Source organism: Grammomys surdaster, unplaced genomic scaffold, assembly GCF_004785775.1.
Source record: "Grammomys surdaster isolate TR1022 unplaced genomic scaffold, NIH_TR_1.0 150, whole genome shotgun sequence".
Classification (NCBI taxonomy): domain Eukaryota; kingdom Metazoa; phylum Chordata; class Mammalia; order Rodentia; family Muridae; genus Grammomys; species Grammomys surdaster.
In genome coordinates, this window is record NW_021604608.1 from 19,665,032 (window position 1) to 19,690,834 (window position 25,803).

The following is a 25,803-nucleotide window of genomic DNA, read 5'->3' on the forward strand; positions in this document are numbered from 1 at the left end:
AAAACTTTGTGTGGCAGGTATTCACCATCATGACGGTAGTAATAATGTAAGAATGACTACACATGCACACGAGTGCGCACGCACACACACACACCTGATAAATATATACATGAAAGCTTATCAAGTTGATGTCATGACATCAATTCTCTGACACCAACTAAGTGACTGTCCTGCAACACTCAACAATAACTTTCCAGAGTTAGTACAGATCTCATAAGTTTTAAAAGGTAAATTTCTGGGGTTGGAGATGCCTCAGCTGTTAAGAGGACTGACTGCTCTTTCAGAGGTCCTAAATTCAATTTCCAGCAACCACATGGTAACTCACATGTAATGGGATCTGATTCCCTCTTCTGATGTGCATAAAGTCAGAGCACACATATATATAAAATATGTGACTAAAGAAATGCTTAAAAGGTAGACTTCACCAGACTCCCCTCTTCCACTTCAGATGTCAGCCAAAAGTCCTGTGAGGATGCAGTACTTCTGATAAACCAGCTATAAATCTAGGCTTCGCTACAACTCTTTCAGGTTCAACTAATTTGCTAGAAGAATAAACGGTGTGTATCATTTACAAGATATAACTCAGAAATAGTCAAACTGAAGGGAAAGTGCACTTAAACTGAAAATTACTTTTAAGAAAATATATAGGCATATATCTGTAATTTTAGCATCTGGGATTGGAAGATGTTCACTCTAAGTTGAAGGACAGCCTGATCTGCATAGTGAATTCTCAGCAAGACAGCAAGGTTGTGTCTTGAAAATAAGCAAAAGAAACACTCTGGTAATCTATGGCAGAATACAATGAGGATTTCTAATGTCTCCTTCCAAGTGCTCATGTGTTTTAAGAAAGAAAAAAAAAAGTTTCCCAGAGTGGTGCTACTAGGCTATTCATTTGCTTCTCTGTTGCTATGACGACACACTCACCATACCAACTTGAGGGAGAGGCTTATCTGGCTTACACTTCCAAGTCCCAGTCCATGGGTGAAGAAGTCAGGACAGAAACTAATGCAAGAATAAGAAAGGATGCTGCTTACTGGCTTGCTCAGTTTCCTCCCAACCCCTAACCTCCTTTTCTTTTTTGTGACAAGATCTCACTATAAAGCCCTGGCTGGTCTGGAACTCACTATGTATAGCTCATGCTGACCTCAAACTCCAAGATCTCCTCTTTCCTCTTGCCCCTGTCTCCCAAGTGCTGGGAATCTGCTAGCTTTCTGAGAGTCAACTGTCCTTGACAATGGTCTATCATTTGTTCTATTTGTAAAATGAGTGATCATTATTTAAAGTCTTTTTGCTTGTACATGAAACATTGGTTGGTTTCTTTCTCTTAATTTATTTTGTTGTTAATGGATTAAGAATGAGAGGATAGAAAAAAATTAAGATTCTAGTAAACAAGTATGTATAACTCTGAAAAAAAAAAAGGATGGAATTCATCATGCTGTAAAACCGTGAGAGTCCAAGGAAAACCTAGACAGGGAAATTCCCTAGAGACAAGATGAAAAGGAGACTGTGAGGGAAGAAAGGACAGCGGCCAGGAAACAGAAGCGAAGCTTTCCAACACCAGGCATCAAGTTCACTAGCAGCTAGTGAAAAGGAAACTAAGTAACCAGTTCTTGAACTAAGTAGCTCAACAAAATTAACAACTCTAGCTAAATCAACCAAGATGACCAAATTCAGATTCAAATGAAATATATTTCTGATTGTACAAAAATAAAACAAATTATAAAATACCAACAAGTTACATAACAGATGAAATGAATAAATTCCTAGAAGTCAAAAACTACTGAAATTAACAAGAGAAACAGAGAATGTGAACAGATAGTAATGAAAAAAATAAAAATAAAACCCCAGCATTCATTATTGTTAAATATTACTTACTGAATGGTTAAAGAGCACTAATTCTGCCAAAAAAGTAAAAAACAGTTCCAGATCAATTTGAGAAATTAATCTGATTTAAACAAGATAAGAATATCACAAGAAAATTAGTATCTCTTATAAATATAAATACAAGAAACTTCAACAAAATACTGACAAAGCAAATTCAGCAACTCTGTTAGTTGAGCTTTGTTTTTTTGTTTGTTTTCCTTCAAGACAGGGTTTCTCTGTATAGCCCTAGCTGTCTTAGAACTCAACTCACTTCATAGATCAGGCAGGCCTCAAACTCAGAAACTGCCTTCTGAGTGCTGAAATTAAAGGCATAAGCCACCACTGCCAGGCCACTGGTTAGTTTTTTGTCACCTTGATACAAGCTAGAATTGGCCTGTAGGGCTAATCTGTGGAGGCATTTTCTTGAATGATGATTGATTTGGGAAGGTCTAGCCCACTGTAAGGAAGTCCTCAGGACAAGAAGTCCTAAGCATAGAAAGCTGAGAGCCTGGTGCATGCCTTTGGTCCCTGTACTTGGGAGGTAGAGACAGTTCTGAGTTCCAAGGCAGCCGGGCCTACATAGTAAGTTCCAGGACAACCAGAGCTACATCCTGAGATCCTGAGTGAACCATGAAGAGCAAGACAGCAAGCAGCACTGTTCTATGGTCTCTGCTTCAGGCTCCTGCCCTACTTGAGTTACTACTTACTGTCTTGGCTTCCCTCAATGATGGACATGTAAGCCAAATAAACCTGTTCTCCCCAAGCTGGTTTTGGTCATGGAGTTTACCACAGCAATAGAAAGCAAACCAGAACAGAAGTATATATAAAATTATTTACTATGACCAAGTAGGATTTATATCAGGAATGCAAGGTTGGTTTAATATCTGAACATCAAGCAACATAATATATATTATTACAATATAAAACAAAATCATGCAAAAATGCAGAAAAAGTATTTCATAAAATCTAAAACTTATTGATAAAACCAAAAATAATCATACTCAATAAATATGAGGGTGAAGATGTTACCTTTATGGGATTCTGTGAGAGAGAACAATCAACGGAAAAAAATGAGAAACTATGTTCTGAAGACTAGACTGGAATCAACATGGAAGTGACAAGACAGCCAACAGGCATGGAGACCAGACAGGCAACCTAAGAAATGCAGGAGGCGGTCTGTAAACTCCTCCTCCACTCTGTCTACCAACCCAGAGTGAGGGGCTGAAGACAAAACCAAAAGCTAAGACTTGCAGCTCTGTAATGACAAACTTAATCTTAACTACCAGAGAGACCCACGCTTCTCAGAAGTGTTAAATCCAGTGCAGGGCTATATATATTGACAGTGATTCCACCTGCAATGACAGACTAGCACGGGACAAGAAATCAACTTACTGCTGCCCCTATAAGCTCAGGATGTGCCGGCTCAGCAGCATCCTGAAAGGAGACCTCCTGTGTTTGTTTTAGTTTGGTTTTGAGAACTGAGCCTATTCTAGAAATCTAGAAACAAGTCAGGGAGCCTAAGGACATCAGGCCACAATGTATAGATGAAGAAAAACCACAGAGGCAGATATGGAGAGGGAAAGGGTTGGCTATGTGTCTACTGAGAAGTTGGAACAGCAGAGAGCTCAGGCTATGGAGCTTAGATTATTGGGGATCCTGCCCTTGGAATGAAAAAGCACCAAAATACTGTCCAGCATCTGGCACTACCTCACTACCAAGTACAGTGTACTGCAAGGCAGGACTGAGACCTTAAGCCCAAACCTGGTGAATCTGGATCACTGCATTTCTGTAGCTTTCTCCCTTAGTAGGACAGCTTACAGCTACACAAGGTCTGAAAGCACTAGCCTAGCAGACTGAGTGGTTTCCTCAGATCTGCCCCTGTGTATACTCAAAGCTGTCTGCTTCCAAGGCTCATATGTACTCAGAGGACATCTCTCAGCCCGACTCCACCTATCCCCACTCCTACCCATGAACAAGCTAGTAGACCTCATGAGAACCTGACCAGCCCATAAGCCTACAGCTTGTTGGAACAAGAAGTGGTAAAAGAAATTTCTAAAGTTAATATAGCCCCAAAAAGTGCACAGGCACTGTACTGATTCTTTTTCTTCCTTTTTTTAGTCAAGTCAACACTGACCAAAAGTCACCTGGGAAGAGAGAAATGTGACTGAAGAATTTTCTCCATTAGTTTAGCCTATGGGATATTTTCTCAGGTGTTTATTAGTGTAGTAGGGCCCAGCCCACTGTGCTCATTTCTAGGCAGCTGAGCCAACTGGGGAAGCAAACCAGTAAGCAGCATTCCTCTGTGATTTTTCAGCCTCAACTTGTGCTTGAGTTATACCCCGACTTTCCTCAGTGATGAATTGTGATCAGGATATATGAGACAAATAACTCCTTTGTTCCCCAAGTTGCTTTTTGGTCAATGGTGTTTATCAAAGTACTGAAAGTAAACTAGAAAAAAGTGTGTTAACTACTTTTAGCAAAGTAGCAGATTAAAAAAAAAAAAAAAAAAAGCTAGGTGTAGTGCTACACACCTTTAATCCCAGCACTTGGGAGGTAAAGATAGAAGGACTAGCAGGTCACTCCTAGCTAGATCAGTTTGCACTACAAGACCCTGTTCAAGGGGGAAAAAATGCAGGAACTGAAGAGACAGCACAGTAATTATGAGCACTTGTTGCTCTTATAGATTTGGTTCCCAACACCCAAGTGGTAGCTCACAAGCATCTTTAAATCCAATTCCATGGGGTGTAAAGCCCTTGTCTGACCTCAGGGGACATCAAGCACACAAGTGGTGCCATATACATAGTAGACAAAACACTCAAGCACATAAAATTTTTAAAATATATTTGAAAGAAAAAAACACCTAAAAAGTAGGAGGCATTAAGACGGATTAGCACGTAAAAGCATGAGCTGCAAAGCTGGAGACACGAGTTTGATCTCTGGGATCAATGTGGAAAGAGGGAGAAAAAGACTCCCACAAGTTATCCTTACCATCCATGAACACCTACCTTAAAAACTGCAAAAATAAATAAATAAATAAAAAATAAATCTACAAATCCTACAAAAAAAAAAAATCTGATGAAAAAAATGAAAGACTTCAACAATAAAAACTATAAAACTCTGAAGGAAAACATTTGAGAAAACACTGCAAGACTGAAAGGCTTTTCATACTTAGGAATCAGCAGAATTAATGCCATGAAACAGTCATGTTACTCAAAAGTAATCTACATATTCAATGCAATGCCAAAACTCCAATGACTGATTTTACAGAAATAGAACAATCAATCCTAAAATTCATATGAAACCAAACAGCCAAAGCAAGTCTAAGAAAAAAAGAAAAATTGTGGATATATTACAACCCTTGATTTTAAATTATGCTTCAAAACCACAAACAAACTAAAAGCAGGTCATTGACACAAAATAGATATGATAACCAAAGGTACAGAACAGAGGAACCAAACATACACCAGTCCACTTACAGTGACCTATTTCTTGACTTTTGACAATGGTGCCAAAAGTATACACTGAAGAAAAAATATCTTTTGCTAGGCTTAGCTGTACATGCCTTTAACCCCAGTACACCAGGGGCAGAGACAGGAAGATCTCTGTAGAGAGAATCTCTTGTGCAATGAGTTAGAGGTCAGCCTAGTCTACTTACTGAGTTCTGGACCAGTATATATTGGTCCACCTTACATTTCGTAGTTGAGTTGCATTTGTCAGGACTCCATATCGAGAAACACACCAAAAACCTTCTGGTAGTATGCTGCAGTTTCTTGCCGCTTCTGAGGACTCAGGCTGATTTGGCAGGGTGACATCAGCTGAGACAGACTCATGTGGAGTTTTGCTAAGGCAGACTCAGATACACAAGACATGTGGCGAGGCAAGACTGGTAGAGGGCATGTGACGTTTGGAGAAAGTATAAATAAGACTCAACGGACTGTGAGAACAGACTGGGTTGCTTGTAGAGCTAGCTGTAGCGCTTTACTGAGAGAGACACAGTGGAGGACTTCTGTTGGCCCTGGTTCCTCCTGCTGACTCATGCCAATTCAGTTGAGGCCCGGCTGTTCCTGCTAGGTCATGCCACTGCTGCTGACTGGTGCTTACTAACCCAATTCTACCGAACTGGACTGCTGGTGTATTCATAAAGTGTTTGCAAGTGAATCCAGTTGCCACTGCTGACCTATGAACTGAACTGCTCATTTCCTGACAACATAAACAGGATTTGCTCCAAAGAACCTTTCTAAACAGGTCCACTTCCCCCATATCCTTTCTTTTCCACTATCTCTGGTGGATGATGGGCTAGAAGGGAGGTTAAAGCATTTAAGAACCATCATTAAAAATAAGTTTTGAGCCTGGTCTACAGAGTGAGTTCCAGGACAGCCAGGGTTACACAGAGAAACCCTGTCTCGGAAAAAAAAAAAAAAAAAAAGTTTTGAAAAAAATTAAAGTTACAGGCTGTGATGATAATTCCAGCACTTGGAAGTAAAGATGCAGAAGCCATTGAATCTCTGCTCTATGCAGGACAGAGAAACTGAATAAAATTCTTCTCTATAGGACGTAAACTCCAGAAAAGAAATTTTTATCTACATCTTATATTGCTGAAAAATATTAAATCCAGGAATAGATACAAATCCTCAGTAAATTTCTAAATCCAGATGTCCCAACTAAGAATTCAGACTTGCAATTAATTAGAGATCAAAGACCCAATTAATCTTTGGCTTTCATAACTCTTCACAGAATGACTATGTGCCTCAATATGCTCCAGAAAGATCAAATTCATACTTTTAGTCTTAGCTTAATTATTGAAAGCAGTTTTCATTAATTTGTCTCATCAGTGTTCTTCATCTTATAAAACCTTGGTAGCACCTAGAACTCTCATTTCAAAAATGTTTTACCTCCAGCATCCTCAACTGCACAATTTCCTTTTAAAACTACCTATGAACTCTTCTATTTTTTTTTTGTCCTTACTGAATCTATTTATCTTTAATATGAACTCGAAATCTCCAATCAAATTGTGTTGTCACTCTTACCTTACCGACTCCCTAACAACATGAAACTAAACAGCCATTTCAATCATGCTTTAACGTTATCCTAGATCACCACCCTGAATGCCATGAGGCATCAGCCTGGATAGTTTCTACTGCTCGGTCGATACGGCATGCCAAGCAGGGCACTGTGCAATACGCAGATTCTCATGTTGCCCCAATCTCCAAAACTAACCTCTTACTTACAGCAATAGAAAGACATGTTATATTTTGGGTTTACTCAAGATACCAGTATCAATTCAGTTCTGCCTTTTAAAGAACAAATGACCTAAATTAAATATGATATTCTCTGTGACTGTAAAATAAAGACAGAAACATAAAATTTGTGCTTAGACATAATAGAATAAGTGTCAGTTCTACTAACAACAGACAAAAATTCCCGTATTTCATCAATTCTAAGGCTACTAGTTTAATACCTATTGAGCTGGGATGTGTTTTACAATATTATAATAACCGGCAGCAGAGGTAAGGACAAGAAAACTAGCAACTTATCACTGTGCAAATTATTCTCTGGAAGCACAGTGCTGCCAGGCACAGCACTTATACGTAATCCAAACAGTTCAGGCAGGAGGATCAGGAGCTCAAGGTCATCCTCAACTATATCCAAGTTTGAGATCTGATAGTGTTACGTGAAGCCTATCTCAAAAAAAATAAAGAAAGAAAACAAAAATCTGTGTTAGTTAACACTTCTGATAACATTATGTACAAAATGCATACCACAATAACTAGGTTTAAAAAAATGAAGAGCTGGGAGCAGAGGCAGTGAGTTTGAGGTCCGCCTAGTCTACAGAGTTCCAGGACAGCCAGTGCCATATAGAAAGTCTCAAAAAACAAAAACAAACAGAAACAAAGGGGATCGTCATGATGGCTAAGTGGGTAAAGGTGCTTGCTTCCAAACCTAGATATGAACTCAATTCCTAAAACCCACATGGTAAAAGGAGAGACAATGTGTCTCCACGGGCACACATACACAGTCAACCAACCAACCAATCAATCAATCAATCGATCGATAAATAGAATTTTAAGTGAGAAAAACTAAGTAAAATGGTGCAAGCTTATAATCTCAACAATTGGGAGGTAGAGGCAGGAGGATCATGAGTTTAAGGTCATCCTTGACTGTACAGAATGTACAAAATTAGCCTGGGCTATAAGAGACCCTGTCTCAAAAAATTCTCAAAATCCAAATGTGAACAGTTTTTAAGAATAATAACCAGGGGCTAGAGAAATGGCTCAGTGGTTAAGAGCACTGACTGCTCTCCAAGAGGTCCCGAATTCAATTCCCACTAATCACATGTTAGCTCATAACCATCTATAATGGAGTTCAATGTCATTTTCTGATGTGTCTGAAGACAGCTATAGCATATTCATATACATAAAATAAATAATTCTTTAAAAAAAAGAATAGCCGGGTGGTGGTGGCGCACACCTTTAATCCCAGCACTTGGGAGGCAGAGACAGGTGGATTTCTGAGTTTGAGGCCAGCCTGGTCTACAGAGTGAGTTCCAGGACAGCCAGGGCTACACAGAGAAACCCTGTCTCGAAAAACCAAAAAAAAAAAAAAGAATAATAACCAACTACTTCAGTTTTATCCTATACAGGAAAACTAACAAGAAATAGAATCAATCTATCTAAGTAAATTATTTACAAGTGTCTTTTTAACAAGTACTTAAAATTTGGCCAGCCAGTGGCGGTGCAAGTCTTTAATCCAGCACAAGAGAGGCATAGGACGTGGATCCCTAGGTCCGAGGCCAGTCTGGTCTACAAAGTGAATTCCAGGATAGCCAGGGCTACACAAAAAAAAATCTTGAAAATTTTTTTAATTAATTAGTTAATTGCAGGGCATGATAGGCATACCCATCAAGTTCAGTATTTGCAGGTCAAGTCAAGCCCTAGGCAAGACTCTTAAAAATCAAACAAACAAACAAACAAACAAACAGCCCTAGAAAACCAAACTAAAAAAGAATGTCTAAATATTTGAATTTAACTGGTGAGGATCTCTAGGTCTTAGCACCCCATGAACTTTGCAACTACAGTCAACGTCAGTGAGATAGTCCAGCTCGGAATGGCTCACGGTTACAGTCAGGTATGTGAGCTCACCCGTGAAACAGTAAGGTTCTATTTTTAAACTGTAATATATGCTCTGGATTAGTGACAAACTGCTACTTCTATCAGTGAACTCAGGTCTAAAAACTAAAAGTAGAAATCAGTGGCCCCCCTTTCACTATTATACTTAAGATCATAGTGTATATAGATATTTTTTTTTTGCTATAGTCAATTTTTTTTGCTTCCACTATAACATTTAGTCAGCTAACTTATGGTTTGGGTTTTCAGGAGAAGAATGTATCCAATCACCTTAGAATACAGCATTAATTCTACACTCTGTAATTGAGATTGTCACCCAACCACTTTGAACTCCTCAGGCAGATGAAGCACTGAGGAGGATTTCACAGTGAGGGCTCAGTTAAATGATCCCAACTACTGTAAGAAAAGCAGTTAGCTATGAAAGAAGAGCAAGAGGACATCTGAACCTGGAAATTAGACGGTCTAGACGTGTTTCTCAAATCCTAAGTAGTATAGAGTCAAGTGAGATATGTTGTTTTTAATTTTAATACACTATAAAATAAAAAATGCACTTGATTCGATGTTATTACACTGGGAAATAACCTGTAAACATCTGTTTACTCTCAGTTTCTAAGAGTACCCTGATGTGAACTGAAACTCAATACCTAATGTATAATACACAGTACTAAAAGCTCATAGGGGCCAGAGAGATGACTCAGTGAAGAAGAACACTTGGAGCTCTTCCATAGAATCTGGGGTTGGCCCCCTACAAACACACAGGGGCACACAACTATCTATTAGTCCAGTTCCAGGGTACCCAATACCCTCTTGTAGGCACAGACATCAAGTACAGACACATGCAGACAACACACCTAAACACATTTAATAAATACGTAAAATTGTAAAGAAACAGACAAAAGAATCTCATCGGTGAAGCCAGGTCTGTCTGTCACGTCAGCACTCAGGATGCAAAGGCTATGGGGTCTGAGTAAGTAAGAGGCCAGCCGTTCCAGGAGGACAAGACCTAGAAAGACGGCTCAGTTGGCAAAGCGCTTACTGTACAGACATCAGGACCTAAATTCAGATTCCCAGTGCCCATGTAAAAGCTGGGATGTGGTGACTTATACCTAAAATCCCAGGAAGAAAAGGTGGGGAAACTGGTAGAGACAAGCATCAAGAGTTTGGCATCCAGCCAGTAAAACCAAAAAGGTAAGCCCCAAATCCAGTGAGAGACCCAAGAAATAAACTGGAGATCAGAAGAGGAAGATACATAGCAGTGCCCTCTGGCCTCCACTCCTGTGTGCATACAGGAATTCATCATCCCTGGTGTCATGTGCACATAAATACAAACACACAAAAAACAAAATGAACAATGAATTAAAACAACAAACATTAACAAGGGTAATTTGAACAGAGAAATGGAATTGATAGCAAACTGTCAGACAACATTAAGAAATTAGAGAAGGGGAAGAAAATAAGGAATAAACATTTGAAGAGTTAAACATTGAATATTTCTCAAAAACAACAAAAAGCACTTTGATCCCAGCACTTCAGAGGCAGAGAGGCAGGACTGAGTTCAAAGCTGCTTGGTCTACATAGCAAATCCCAGGACAGTCATACATAGGGAAACCATGCTCACGTACGCACGCTCACAAATAATAATAATCAAAGATAAACTATAGATACAATAACTGAGTATCCCAAACAAACTAATCACAAGGAAGAAAATCTTGGAAACAACCAGAGAACAAAGGTCTCCTTCCTCTCCTTGTCTGTTTTTGCTATGTGTAGCCCAGGTTAGCCTTAAAGCCAAGCTTCCTCGGTTTCTGCTTCCTGAGTGCTGGAATTACAGACATATCCTACCACATTTGGATGTAACTGCTCTCATTTGAGTAATCTGCAATCCTAAATATTCTGTTAAATAACATTAAGTATTTCCAGTCTGCAAATGAATCAAAAAGTAAAACTCATATAAAGGTTTCATTTTTGATGACTCAGAAGCACAACTGGTATCACATCTAATATGTAAATAAAAATTATTAGCTGGGTGTGATGGTGCATCCCTTTAATCCAGCACTTGGGAGGCATATCCAGGTGAACCTCTGTAAACTTGAGGCCAGACTGCTCTACAGAGCAAGCTCCAGGACAGCCAGGGCTACTACACAGAGAAATACATCTTGGAAAAAAAAAAAAAAAAAACACAAATGAAAAGAATTATCAGTTTTGGATTATCATGTGCCAATCAGTCTTTATTGACCCTCTTGCTTTAGAAAAGATGAAACAAAGAATGGCCTAGGGCTCTCACTTTTAATCTCAACACTAATCATATAATTAGTAGGCTAAGGCAGGAGGATTGCTTAATTTAAAGCCAGTCTGCACTACAGCATCAGACCCTATGTCAAATAAACAAAACCAAAAAAGTAAAGTTCTCTTTAGTAAAATGTCTGAGAAATGCCACTTCTACTTAACAACTTTTAAATGCTAAAGTGCTGTACTTGTAGCCATCAGTTCAAATGAGAAGGAACAGGATGTCATGAAAAAATTTGGAAACCTAGAATGTCTGACTTTACAAGTAAATATGTGAAGACTACCTTTGTTAAATTACACGTTTTAAATCATCAGTAAAATAATAAAATTAATAATTGTGAGTTTCAGGGGACTCTGGGCTACATAATCATTTAAAAAATAATAATAAAATTAATGATAGTAATATATTTTAAACAGCATCATTTAGAAAAATAAAATGACAATTAACAAAGATATATTATATCAAAAAGTATATAGAGTTATAAAATATATATATACTTTATATATATAAACCACTGCCCAGCTAAGTAAGGTGATCCTGATACAAAGAAAATAATTGTGAATGCTAGAAATATACTTTATAGCTGGGCGGTGGTGGCACACGCCTTTAATCCCAGCACTTGGGAGGCAGAGGCAGAACTTTCTGAGTTCGTGGCCAGCCTGGTCTACAGAGTGAGTTCCAGGACAGCCAGGGTACACAGAGAAACCCTGTCTCGAAAAACCAAAAAAAAAAAAAAAATCCTTTTTGGAAGGAAGACTAGAGATGTACCTCAACAGTTAGGAACACTTGCTGACCTGGGTTTGGTTCCCAGAGCACGTATGGTCACTCAAGCCATCAGTAACTGTAGTCCAGATGTGATGCCCCTTCTGGGTTCTGTGGGCACTAGGCACACCTATGGTATACATATTTACATCCAGGCTAAACACTCACACACATAAATAAAAGTTTTAAAATCTCAGCCTGGCAGTGGTTATACATGCCTTTAGTCCCAGCACTTGGGAGGCAGAGGTAGGCAGATCTGAGTTCAAGGCCAGCCTGGTCTATAGAGTGAGTTCCAAAACAGTCAGGGCTACACAGAGAAACCATGTCTTGAAAAAAAAAAAAAACAAAAAACAAATATATATACAAACTTTTAAAAACAAAAGTCCTCTAATATCCATTTAAAATGAGTATTTAAATGCTCACTTTGGCCACATAAGCAAAAACTAAAAATATTAAGAGGCTAATTTAGGGCTGGCGAGATGATTCAGTAGGTAAAAGTACTTGCTGTCAGGCCTGAGCATCTGAGCTCAATCCCTGGTCTGCTATTGGGTAGAGAGAACTGATTCCTTCAAGTTGTCCTCTTGACATCCACATGTGCGCCATGGCACATGTGCACTCATACACTTACAAGAACAATAAATAAATGTAATTTTTAAACTTAGGTGATAAACTCCACTTAATTAGGTTTAAAGAAAAAGTACAAACAATATTTAAGTGTATAGTGTTCAGGATTTACCATGTTAAGAAATAGAACCAAAGCTGTGTGGTGGCGCATCTCTCAGTTCCAAGCCAGTCTGGTCTACAGAGTGAGTTCCAGTACTTGAGGGCTACACAGAGAAACCCTGTCTCAAAAACAAAAAAGAAAGAAACCAAACAAACAACAAAACAACCCAAAGAAATAGAATGGAAACAGCCGTAAGATGGCTCGATGAGTAAGGTAACTGCTGTGTGAGTGTAAAGACTCCAACTCAGATCCTTAGCATCCATATTGAAAACAAACACAACAGGGTGGTGGGAGGTAGAGAGAGGACTTAAGAGAACTTGATGCTTGCTGTTCTTCCAGGATACAAGATTGGCTTCCAGCATCCATGTCAGACAGCTCCTAACAACCTACAACTCCAGCTGCAGAGGATCCAACTCTCTCTTCTGGCCTTTAGGAAGGTTCACATACACATGGCATACTCTCAGACAGACACATATACACATAAACAAAAATAAATCTTGAACTAAAAAGAACAAAGACTGGTTGGAGCCAAGTGAGGTGAAACACCCAAAGGCAAAAGGATCATTGAGTTCAAGGCCAGCTTGGTCTACATAAAGATAGACTTTAAAAAAAAAAATATTAAAACTGGGGGGCATGCAGTCTACACCTGTAACCACAGAGGTAAGAACAGTGTGCCTGGGTAATCAGGAAATCTTTCTGTTGGTAAACTCCAGGTCCAAAGAGAAAGCATGTCAAGAGGAGGAGAGAGGAGGGGGAGAGAAAAAAGGACAAAGAAAACAAGGGAGAGCCAGGCAGTGGTGGCGCACACCTTTAATCCCAGCACTTGGGAGGCTGAGGCAGGCGGATTTCTGAGTTTGAGGCTAGCCTGGTATACAGAGTGAGTTCCAGGACAGCCAGGGCTACACAGAGAAACCCTGTCTCAAAAAACCAACCAAACAAAAAAAGAACACAAGGGAGATAAGGAGAGAAGAGAGGGAGGGAGGGAGGGAATATAGAGTAACAGAGGACACCTAATACTATCTTCTGGTCTCCATATACAGATATGTGTGTGACACACGGTCATACACACACACACACACACACACACACACACACACACAATCCATCACACAGCACTAGCAGCTGCAGGTTTCTATGGCTATGGTAAGCATATGATGAAAAGCATTGTGGCCGTGAAAGAGTTAATATGGTCTTACAGCTAGCTTACAGTCCACCATCAAGGAAGTCAGGGCAGGAACTCAAGGTGGGAGCCTGGAAGCAGAAGCTGAAACAGACCACAGAGGAGCCTACTGGCTTGCTTGCCATGGATTGCTCAGCCTGCTTTCCGATATCAAGACTACCTGCCCAAAGGCGGAATCATCCCCAGATGGCTAGGTCCTCCCACATCATTCATGAGTCAAGAAAATACTTACAAACCTGCCTATATACAATCTGATGGAGACATTTTCTCAAATTAGGTTTCTCTTTCCAGAACTCTAGTCTGTGTTAAAATGACAAAAACAAACAAAACAAAATCCAGCAGAGACAAACATACACACAAAAAAGTAGTGAATAGCAGCAGTACATACCTGTGATCCTAGCACTTGGAAGGTGGAAACAGAAACAGGAGGATCAAGTTCAAGTTCACCCCTAGACACATAAATTAGTTGGAGGCCAGCCTGGGCAGCATGAGACTGTCTCAAATTTTTTAGAAAAGAGAAATACACAGGAAGGTAGGCATGATGAGTCTGAACTGTAATCCTAGCATTGAGATAAGAACATAAGAAAGCCTAAAGTTAGAGCTAGCCTAGAGCTGCATGACCAAACAGTCTCTAATAATTAAATTTAAAAATCAAATAAAACGCTAGTGAAAATTGGCTCTGTGGGTAAGTGCCTTTGCTGCCAAGCATGGCCATCTGAGTTCAATTGCTAGAACCCACACAGTAGAAAAAGAGAGCAAACTCCCATAAGATATCTTCTGACCTCCACACATTTGCTGTGGCATGTGTACGCACATACGCGCATACGTGCATACACGCGCATACACACACACAGACACAAACATATATATACACACACACACAAGAAATAAATGTAACAACTATTTTAAAGGAGTAAACACATGAGTAAATATTTAGAAATCAAGAAAAAATAAAGCAAAAATAGGAATATGAACTTCAGTAATAACAGTGTGCTAATTTAGACAATGGTATCCCAGCCACTAAGGTAGACTGTGATTAGGGGGTTGGCTGGGAACTCTACCTTTCAGTTAATTTTGCTGTGAACCTAAAACTACTCTAAAAATGTAGTCTATTTAAAATGTAAACCATAAACCAGGCATGGTGGCCCATGACTTTAATCTTAGCACTCGGGAGGTGGGTAAATCTCTGAGTTCAAGGCTAGCTTACTCTACAGAGTGAGTTCCAGAACAGCCAGGGCAAAAATATATAAAAAAAAAAAAAACCTGTCTTAAAAAAGCAAAAAGTCACCGGGCAGTGGTGGTGCACACCTTTAATCCCAGCACTTGGGCGGCAGAGGCAGGCGGGTTTCTAAGTTCAAGGCCAGCCTGGTCTACAGAGTGAGTTCCAAGAGTAGCCAGGGCTACACAGAGAAACCCTGTCACAAAAAAATAAAAAAAGCCCCAAAAGTTCATAAATTGCAGTTAAAGAAGTGATAAAACTGAATAAACAAAATGGTATAATTATTCTACAAGGATCTAAAAGCAATTTCATTCTTTTATTGCCAAATTTTTACCACTGTCTTTAAGGATATTTACAAATATTTTCAAGACATAGTCTAACTGTGGACATATGCATGCACCAGAAAACAGCTAAAGTTACAGTTTCAAGTAGCACCTCAACTTTTTTTTTTTTTTTTTTTGGTTTTTCGAGACAGGGTTTCTCTGTGTAGCCCTGGCTGTCCTGGAACTCACTCTGTAGACCAGGCTGGCCTCGAACTCAGAAATCCGCCTGCCTCTGCCTCCCAAGTGCTGGGATTAAAGGTGTGCGCCACCACTGCCCGGCTGCACCTCAACTTTTAACAAAAGAAAGAAACCTTATAAATGGTACTGATAAAGATATGAATTTACTTTGTGCTTAAATAAAATAGTATGAATAAATTTATCAATGTTACTAAAAAAGAGGCCTACCCCATAAAAAAGAAAAGAAAAAAAACACCTAAATATACAATGGAGACACCTTAGAAAGAACTTTATATGAGTTTCAACTGGAGGTATCAAAACAAGCATCTGATTTACTGATCAAATAAACTTAAGTTTATTTCCTAGCTTTGTATATTCAGAGAACTTGAAGGAATTATATCCTATGGGGCAAACACAATGCCTAGATTTTGATTTATAAACACCAACTTCTACTAAAACTGGAAATAGGGCCACCAGAATAAAAGAGCTACCAAAATCTGGGCCAGGACTGTAAGATAAATAACCCCTTATACAAGAAAAAGTAAAAAAAGGCCTACTCCTAGAAAGACAACTGCAGGTGATGCATTCTTTTCTGAGCACATAGCAAGATGGTGGAAGCGGAGTAAAAGAAGCAGAACTTCCAAAAGTTCGCATACTATGATATGGACCTGAACCAGCTGCTAGGTATGTCCTATGAGGAGCTGTTTGTATAGCACCTGCCAGAGGTGGCACCTGAACCAAGACCTGCAGCGGGCACTGCACTCACTGCCCAGTAGCTTGTGCAAGGCCAAGGAGGTGCTAGCCATGAAGAAACCAGAAGTGAAGACCCACCTCTGAGACACACCGTCCTGCTGGAGATGATGGGAGGCACAGTGGGCTTATACAACAAGGCCTTCAGCCACGAGCCTCCCTTCACCTGTGCAACCTCGTAAGGCATGGCTGGAACTACCGTGGTGCCACCCAGGCCTCTCACTCTGCTCCCCTCAAGGAGCTGTGACCAACAGGACAGAGAAGAAGCTGTTACTGGGAAAAGCAGCCCAGCGGTTAACAGAGCACTTGCCTTAGTTCAGACCTCAGTTTGGAGAGGGGAGATTCTTTGTCTGGACAGTGGTTCATGAAATCTAAGAGGCAGGAGAATTAGTACAAATCCCAGGACCAATTAAGGCTACACAGCAAGACACTAGTATGAAAAAGGATACCATTTTAGACAGTCTGAACTTCAACTCAGAAAACAGAGTTTGACATTTGTTTCTAAAGATGGTTAATTGCAAATTTTTGTCAACTGGACACAAATTAGAAACACGCAAGAAGAAAAAGCCTCAACTGAGGAATTGCCTTCATCAGATTGGCGTGTGGGCGTGTCTATGGGGCATTTTCTCTGCTCTTGCTTTTTGTTTGTTTTTTGAGACAGGGTCTCACTGTGTAGCTCTGGTTGGCCAGAGTGGGCTGACCTTGAAGATATTTGCCCACCTCAAGCTCAGGAAAGTTGGGGGTATGTTTTTTGTTAATGATTTAAAGGGGTCCAGCCCTCTATGGGCAGTGCCACTCCTAGACAGGTAGTCCTGGGTTATAGACGAAAACTGAGCAAGCCATAGAGAACTCCATAAGCCAAGTTAATGCCTCCTTAGTCTCTGCTTAGCTCGTGCCTTAGCTTCCCGAGATGAACTGTAACCTATAGTCCAAACAAATCCTCTCCTCCCCTAGTTGCTTTGGGTCAGTCATTTAACACAGCAACAGAAATGCAAAGTAGGACTGCTGGAAAACAAGCTATTCTAATAAATTATCTCCTAAAGCACTGCTTGTTGTTCTAACAACTTTCTTCACAATGGAGAACCGACCAAATGTGAACGAGTATTAAGCAGCATAATTAAAAGGGCAAATGACATATGTTTCTCCATGGACACAGCTCTGTCCAAATAGTGTACTTACCATAACACTTAACTAAGTCTAAGCAGGAGGAAATAAGAGAACCAGATTGTAGAACTTAAAGATACCCTGCATGAATGCATTAAAAAAGTTATGGTTGGCTGGAGAGATGGGTCAGCAGTTAAGAACACTGGGTGCTCTTTCAGAGGATTGACACAGCAGTGTTCAATTCCCAGCACCAACACAGCAGTTCATAAATACCTGTAACCCCAGTTCCAGGGGATACAAGTGCCTGCCTTCTTCTGACCTATGAGAACACAAAGCACACACATACACACAGACATACATGCAAGCAAAAGACTCATACACATAACTATACCTAAAAATAAGAGATTACGTCAGAGCTGAGGCTGTAGCTCAGTGCTGGAACACTAGCCAAGCATCATCGACTCTCTGAGCTCAAATCCAGTACATAGACAAAAATAAAGATTTAAAACAAATATGAAAGACTGGGCAATGGTGGCGCATGCCTTCTAAATTCCAGCACTTGGGAGGCAGAGACAGTGGATCTCTGTGAGTTTGAGGCCAGTCTGTTCTACAGAGTGAGTCCAGGGACACACAGAGAAACCCTGTCTCAAAAAACAAATCAAACTGTCCCCTTCAAAAGAGAGAGAAATGACCAAAATTCAAATAGATAAAGAGAAATTACAAGCCGGGCGGTGGTGGTGAATGCCTTTAATCCTAGCACTTGGGAGGCAGAGGTAGGCGGATTTCTGAGTTTGAGGCTAGCCTGGTCTACAGAGTGAGTTCCAGGACAGCCAGGGCTACACAGAGAAACCCTGTCTCGAAAAACCAAAAAAAAAAGAAAGAAAGAAAGAAATTACAAATGTTTATAATCCTATATTAGAATTAGGGTAGAGTGGGAAAAAATAACATTTTAAATTTCCTCCAAAACCAACATATTTTCAGTATTCTTAATGTAAAACAGGAGAGAGAAAAATTATCTACAAGTTGCAGGCCACCTAGCTTAGTTAGCATAAACAAGGTAGGAGATAACTGATTCCCAAGAGTATTCTCTAACGTTTGCAAGTAAGCACACTCACATACTTTTTTTTTATATGTAGGTTAAGAGTAAGAGAAATTTTAAATACTTAACCATGAAAGTATCTAATCATTTAACAAATATTTGTTGTGTATCTATGTACCAGGTATTATGATGAAAAAGTATACTGTAAGAACCAAAAGTGAACTAATCTGATCTAGTGCCTGTATTTGTAAAGTTTTCACAGAGGACAGATCAAAGAAACAAATGGACCAGCATAATATCAAAACTTTGGGTGTATGAGCTGGAGGAGTTAAAACTACCTAATACGAAACCTAAGACACTTCCCGTAGTAAGAAATGAGCCCTATAGAAAAAGGACGGATGGCGGCTATATAATGGGAGCTATCTATTAAAGCAGAAATGATCCTGGCATATTCAGGGGACCAAAGCAACTGTAACCAACCTTAAAAAATATATAAAGTGTTTTCCAGAAACAAAAATTAGAATTTTACTATGACCAGCCACTATGGTGTACAATTTCAATTCAGCACTTCAGAGGCAGGCAAACCTTTCTGAGTTTGAGGCCAGCCTAGTCCATGTAGAAAGACCTATGGCTATGTAGACCCATGTCTCAAAAGTTGTTTTGTTGTTTTTTACTATGCCAGCATTGGGATATTCTAGGTACATTGCATAAACCCAGCAAAGAGGAGTGTAATGGCAGAGCTTGGAAGGTAGAGGCAGGAGAATGACAAGTTCAAAGTCACCCTCAGCTACACAGCAAGCTTGGGGCCAGCTTTGTACTATATCAATCAGCCTACCTGTCCACCCTCTTTCTCCCCATCTCAAATCAAGACTCATGAGCTGTTGATATGGCTCAGAGACTAAAGGCAACATCCAAACCTAACAACCTAACAAACCTGAGTTTGATCCCAAGAACAAAGGTAGGAGAGAACCAACTGTACAAAATTGTCCTCCTGCCTCTCCAACACATGTGCTGTAGACATGCACTACCACACAAAAACCTATAAATGTAATACGTTTTCATCACCAATCTTTAGTTATATGTAGTAAAGATGCCTTAGAAGCAAGCTACATCAGAACCAAAACAAATACAATACCAGTGCCCTGGATCTGCCACTGGTCGGCTTTTAGCTGATTCTGATGAATGCTACTTGGTCATTTAAGTACTATGGACCTAATTTTTGTCATCTGTTAGTTAAGAGGTCTCAGAATTTCTTTATGGAGCCAATAGTAAGTAAAGGCGTTTAAGCAACAAAATGCAACCAAGTCTGGCAATCAATTGAATCCCCAGCATCCAAGTGGTAAAAAAGAAAGAACTATTTAACTTTTTTTTTTTAATTTATTTATTTTTTATTTATATGAGTACACACTGCAGCTATCTTCAGACACACACTAGAAGAGTGCATCGAATCACATTACTGATGGTTCTGAGCCACCATGTGGTTGCTGGGAATTGAACTCAGGACCTGTGGCAGAGCAGTCAGTGCTCTTAACCACTGAGCCATCTCTCCAGCCCCGAAAGAACTATTTAAAATCGTTCTCTGACCTCCATATACACAACATGTCACATGCCAACCTACACACAAACTGTTTTATAATTATGGAGTCAAGTCCATGTAGTAGTATGTGACTGTGATCCCTAGGTTATAAGAGGATCAGAATGTTGAGGTTAGCCTGCTCATACCTACATGATATCCTCTCTCAAAAGTAGACAATGTGAAGGGGAAGACTGGCTGAGGAGTCGGGTCAGTTGGTAAGGTACCAGTCTAGCATGCATCAAATCCGAGATTCAATCCTCAGGCATAACGGTATACACTTCTAATCAAAGCATTTTCAGACGTGGAGGTAGGAAGATCAAGGCCAAGCTAAGCTATGTGACCTTTGTCTGTGAGAGAGAGAGAGAGAGAGAGAGAGACAGAGCGCGCGCGCGCGCTCAAGCGAGCTCAGTGTGGTGGTGCACATCATACTTGTAATTCTAGCACTTAGCTTGTAAAGATGAGACAGAAAGACCAAATCTGAGGGCAGCCTGGGGTTCATAGCAAGCTTGTGTCTTAAAAATAATAAAAAAATTAAAAAAGCACAAAATTAAAATTGACAAAAATGTCAACTTTAACTTACAAAAGAATACATTACATAGATGAATAGTGAGCCCAGTGTTGACCTTGACTTTCACAGTTTAGAGTAATTCTAATATTCGATACATCTGTAAGTGGAAAATATATAAAGCCATAAGTTCCTATCTGTTTTTATTTATTTTTTATCGCATTTTACTTAGAGCATGTGTGTGAGAGAGACTGTGCATGGCTTGCGTGTGGAGGTCTCAGAGACGACTGTGGGAAGCCATTCTCTCCTCCTTCCATGAGGATCCAACGCAAGTTTTCAGATTCAGTACGCTTACCTAATGGATCTAGCTGGCCCCGTTTAAATCTTCCTATTTTAAAATTTTTAAAACCTCAGAATTCAAGGTTTCAATATTCTATAATTTTTGGAGACAGGGTCTCACTGTGTATTCCTAACTGGCTAAAAACACCCTATGTAGACCAGACTGGCCTCAAACTCACAGAGATCCTCCTGTCTCTTCTGAAGTGTTGGAATTAAATGTGACTACCATGTCTGGCTATTTCAATTTTTTATTTTTATTTTTTTTATTTTTTATTTTGGTTTTTTGAAACAACGTTTCTCCGTGTAGCTTTAGAACTCAGCCAACGTAGACCCGTAGAGATCCGCCTGTCTCTGCCTCTGGTGCTGGGATTTAAGGCGTTAACCACCACCACCTGGTTTATTTCAATATTCTTTTTTTTTTTTTTTTTTTTTTTTTTTTTTGGGAGGGGGGGTTTAGCTTTTGCTGTTCGGGAACTCACTCTGTAGACCAGGCTAGCCTCAAACTCAGAAATCCACCTGCCTCTGCCTCCCAAGTGCTGGGATTAAAGGCGTGCGCCACCACCTCCCGGCTATTTCAATATTCTTAATTTAAACATTTGATCAAAACTAAATGATTGTTAAGTTTGGTAGCACACACCTATAATTCCAGCACCCCCAAATCTGGTAGCTGAAGAAAAAGCGCTGTGAGTTCAAGACTAGCCTGAGTTAAACAGTAAGACTCTGTCTCAACTGAGTATATGCCTTTAATCCCAGCACTCAGAAGGCAGAGGAAGCCAGTCTGGACTACATAATAAGTTTCAAGACAGCCAGAGCTACACAGAAGACTACCCTCCCTCCAAAACAACACCTGGGGTGGGGGATACACAAGACAAAACACACACAGAGACATGCAATGCTAATTTTATTGAGCAGTTTTATTTTTCTTAGTTTGGAATCTTACTCAAAATACACAGTATAGTCTTAGGAAACACTAATATTCTTTAAGTAGCAAGATTCACTTCAGGGAGCTGGGGAAACAGCTAAGAGGCAAGTGTTTGCCTCCAAAGTGTGAGGATCTGAGTCTGAGCTCCACTTCCCAGCACCATGTGGTTGGACAACTGTAACCTCAGCAGGAGGATTCTGGACCCTCACTGGAAAGCCAGCCCAACTTAATAGGTGAACTCTAGACCAATTAGAAACCTTGTCTCAAAGGAGGTAGACAATACCCAAGACTGTCCTCTGGCCTCCAAGAACATACACAGAAGTGCCTTGTATGAGAATTCTGGAAGTTTGCTTTTCAAAAAAAAAATCAAAGAAATATTATAAGAATATGTTCTCCCTTTGCCGGGCGGTGGTGGCACACGCCTTTAATCCCAGCACTTGGGAGGCAGAGGCAGGCAGATTTCTGAGTTCGAGGCCAGCCTGGTCTACAGAGTGAGTTCCAGGACAGCCAGAGCTATACCCTGTCACCAAAAAAAAAAAGAGAAGAATGTGTTTTCATTTTAATCCCAGTTGTGAGGATATGGGGCTGATGACTAATGAGAAGAGGCATGGTTTTGCCACTTGCAGATAGTTTTTGTGTCTGTACATTTGGAATTCTGGGAAATTTCTGGGTCTATAAATGCTAGAACCCTGAGAGACGGGTTCAGTGATTGTGGATCCTTTGGAGGGGTTGGTTGCACTTTGTTAGTAGTCGTTCTCAAAGAAACAATTAGAAATTAGATTCAGGGACCTCTATCTCTTCTCACCCCATGGGGGGAAACTGGGGGAATAAAGGGTGGAAAAAAGAACCCACAAAGTAGCAAAGACCAGCTACAGTGCCTACATACCTACACATAAACATGCATGTACAAGCACAAACACACAACAGTCTCACATATTTTTAAGGAAAAAAAAAGGCTTTAGTTGAGCTTGGTGACACATGTCTGTACTCCCAACACTTCAAAGGCAGAGAAAGTTGAGACCAGCCTTGTCTACAGAGGAAGTTTTAGGCCAGACCCTGACTTACAAACAGAAGATTTATCTGCTTTAGACTGAGTTATAGCTCAATGACAGAGCACTGCCTGCACGTCCCCACCTCCACCCCTGGAAAAAGAAATAGAAAGAAAACCGAAAAGATGTCTTTTAATTAAAGAAACTGGGTCTTTCAAGAAGGCAACAAAATGGAAACTAAAACACAGGAAGACTTTAAACATAACACTTACTAGGCACTATGCTCAATTCTAAGATCGGGCCCTAAAAATACACTTTATAAAGTTACAATTAGGCAGACACGTTGTCATCAATGTTTCTTCCCTAATCTTCCACCATGTCTGACTTAACCTTTATGTGCATCTTTTAGCACAATGGTTCTCAACCTTCCTATTGCTTCCTCATGTTGTGGTGACCTCAAAAAAAAAAAAAAAAAATCCATTGCTACTTCAAAGCTGTAATTTTGCTACTGTTATGAACTGTGATGTTAATACCTAATATGCAGGATATCAGATAGTTGATCTCTGGGAAGGGGGTCTGGACCCACAGGTTGAGAACCACTGTTATCAGCAGGATATGGTTAACTCTGGTGTTTTGGGAAGTGGAGTCGAGAAGATGGTTAACTTCAAGAGCAGCTGGGTTACAAATCCTCTCAAACAACTCATCTCTCCCACTGTCAACGCCCTACTTCAATAGTTTAAGCCCTTCCACCTAGACTACCGTCAGCTTCCTCACAGGACTCACTGTCTTGTCCCCCTTTTCCACCCAAGCCCCAACTGTGACAACCAAAATGACTCTGAGACTGCTTACAACACCCCCTGGAGAATCAAAGTTGTCCAAAGTGACAATTTACTGCTAGAAACTGATTCCATTACAAACACTGCCCTCCTTCAGTAGCTGAAAAGGAGAGTTCATAACTGACAATGCAAAATTAAAACAGACAACACTGATGTTAAGGACCACGCTTACACCAAGAAAAATAAACCTCACAAAAATACCAATCCAGTCCTCAAATTTCTTAGGTACAGGTACTAAAATCATTTCTCTTTAAGCTCAAATTCTGAAAAATCTGTACACTGTATGAAGCTTAGCCCAATATATAGATAAACTTCCAGACGTTAGAAAATTATGAGAATCTAAGGGAGAAAATATGGTTGCTTGTGCCCAAATCAGTCTTTTTTGGAGTTGACGAACTTTCACGTTACATTACTGTCTACATTTAAGGGTATGAGCTGCTTAAACAATGTTCATTAAATAAAATAACCACAAGGGAAGCAACTAAACATGCGTCCTTATGCGTAATAAACAAAACAGAAAACGATCACACTCTTTAAATTTCCCATGCTACTTATGTCCTTTCAGAACGTATCCAAAGCTATCTCCAAGTTAGAACAATACTTTTCCGGGGCAGTTAAGATACCTTTAAAAACTTAGTACTAAAAATTCCAAAGGCCAGGTTGAGTAGTGCAGTGAAACCACATGAGTCACAAAAGCCATCCCGAGCGTAGACCATCGACCCCAGACCCTTACCTTCAGACGTTTGATCATTTCGTCGGTGGTGATCTTGTCGGTGATCTCTTTTACTCCCGGAGGGTAAGCGATCTTCCCGTCCGCACTCACGACGCCACAGAGGGCAGTGGCAGGCTTCGGCTGCGTGAAGTCCATCCTGGGGGATAACTTTTCTTTCACAGTCCTCTACCGGCCTCTATCGGTCAGAAAATCAAAGTTCAGCGGGAAAGAGGCGACTTTGTAACCTCTTTTTCATTTCAAAAATCTCTAATCTGGAAAGGGCCCTTTCTTCCCCAAGAGGCCGGGGACCCCACCACTCGCTCCTTCCCTGGGGTTCGGACCCGGCTAGGTGTCCGCCACCTCTACCTGAGTCAGCCCCGGTGCCACGGGGTTCTCGGCTGCAGCAGCCCCGGCCGCGAGAGGCGCCGGGCAGCTCCCGGAGTTTCCTAGCCCTTCTTTTCACAATGAAATGTACCCCTGAGCACCTAGGTAGGAAGTTTGGTGGCCTCGGGGGACCGGCGACGACCCAACGGCCCCAGCTCGACTCAGGAGAAGCGGCCGGGTCTCCGCCTGGCCGGTCACCTCCGGGAAAGGAGACTCGAGGCCTAGAGGGTTCAGCTTAGGCCGCAAAACTAGGTACCCAAGAGGACCCACGCGCGGCGCCGGCGACCGGGAGCAGAACGCCGTGGCCGTGCCGAGGCTCTGGCCCCCGGCGTCCCCGCCGCGCGGCCGCCCCTCCCCGGCCAGCCCGCCACCCCCACTAGCCGCCCGCGGCCCGAGCCCCTCGCCAGGAAGCGGAGGACCTGGCTCCGCACTTCACATTTTGTTCCGTAACTTCAGCATCCGAGCCCGGCGGCGTCTCAACCCCCTCGGTCGCTCGGCGCTACTCGGCACCGCCGAGGCCTGAGCCGCCGCTCCGGGCAACCCCGCCGGGCCTCAGCGCGCGCCCTCCCCTGCGGTCTCCCCTTCCGTCCCTCCCTCGCCGCCGCCGAGGGCGCGAGCCCGGCCGCCGCTTTACCTCCTCCTCATGCGGGCGGACGGTGCAGCGAGCGCCGGGCCTCTGTCAGGTGGTTGCGCCGCCGCCGCCGCCCCTCGTCGGGCTGCACACAAAGCGGCTCCGTCGGTCCCGCCGCCGCCGCCGCCCGCCCGCCCCGGAGCGGCGCTGGGGCTGGCGGTGCCGAGGAGCAGCCGCCGCGGGGGGAGAAGCGGGCCGAGCGTGCGCCGGCCGGGGCGACACTGCCGCTCTCCGTCGGGCTGAGGAAGCGCAGCCTCGGCCGCGGCTCCTCCGAGAGCCCGCGCGCGGGTGCACGCCCCGCGCGTCCCCCGCGCCCGCCCGCACCTCGCGCCCACCCGCACCAGACGCCCTCTCGCC

General features: G+C 41.5%; 1 protein-coding gene across 2 annotated transcripts in view; it reads right to left on the bottom strand.

The window, feature by feature from the left end:
• The window catches only part of Pds5a (PDS5 cohesin associated factor A), a 99,823-nt gene extending 74,035 nt beyond the window's left edge, over nt 1–25,788 (bottom strand). For both annotated transcript variants that reach the window (XM_028765198.1, XM_028765197.1), the window contains exons 1-2: nt 25,450–25,788; nt 24,453–24,627 (exon numbers count right to left, since the gene is read on the bottom strand). In XM_028765198.1, the coding sequence (XP_028621031.1) occupies nt 24,453–24,587 (135 nt within the window). In that variant the 5' untranslated portion in view covers nt 24,588–24,627; nt 25,450–25,788. The remainder of the gene's footprint in view (nt 1–24,452; nt 24,628–25,449) is intronic.
• Nucleotides 25,789–25,803: the final 15 nt, after the last annotated feature.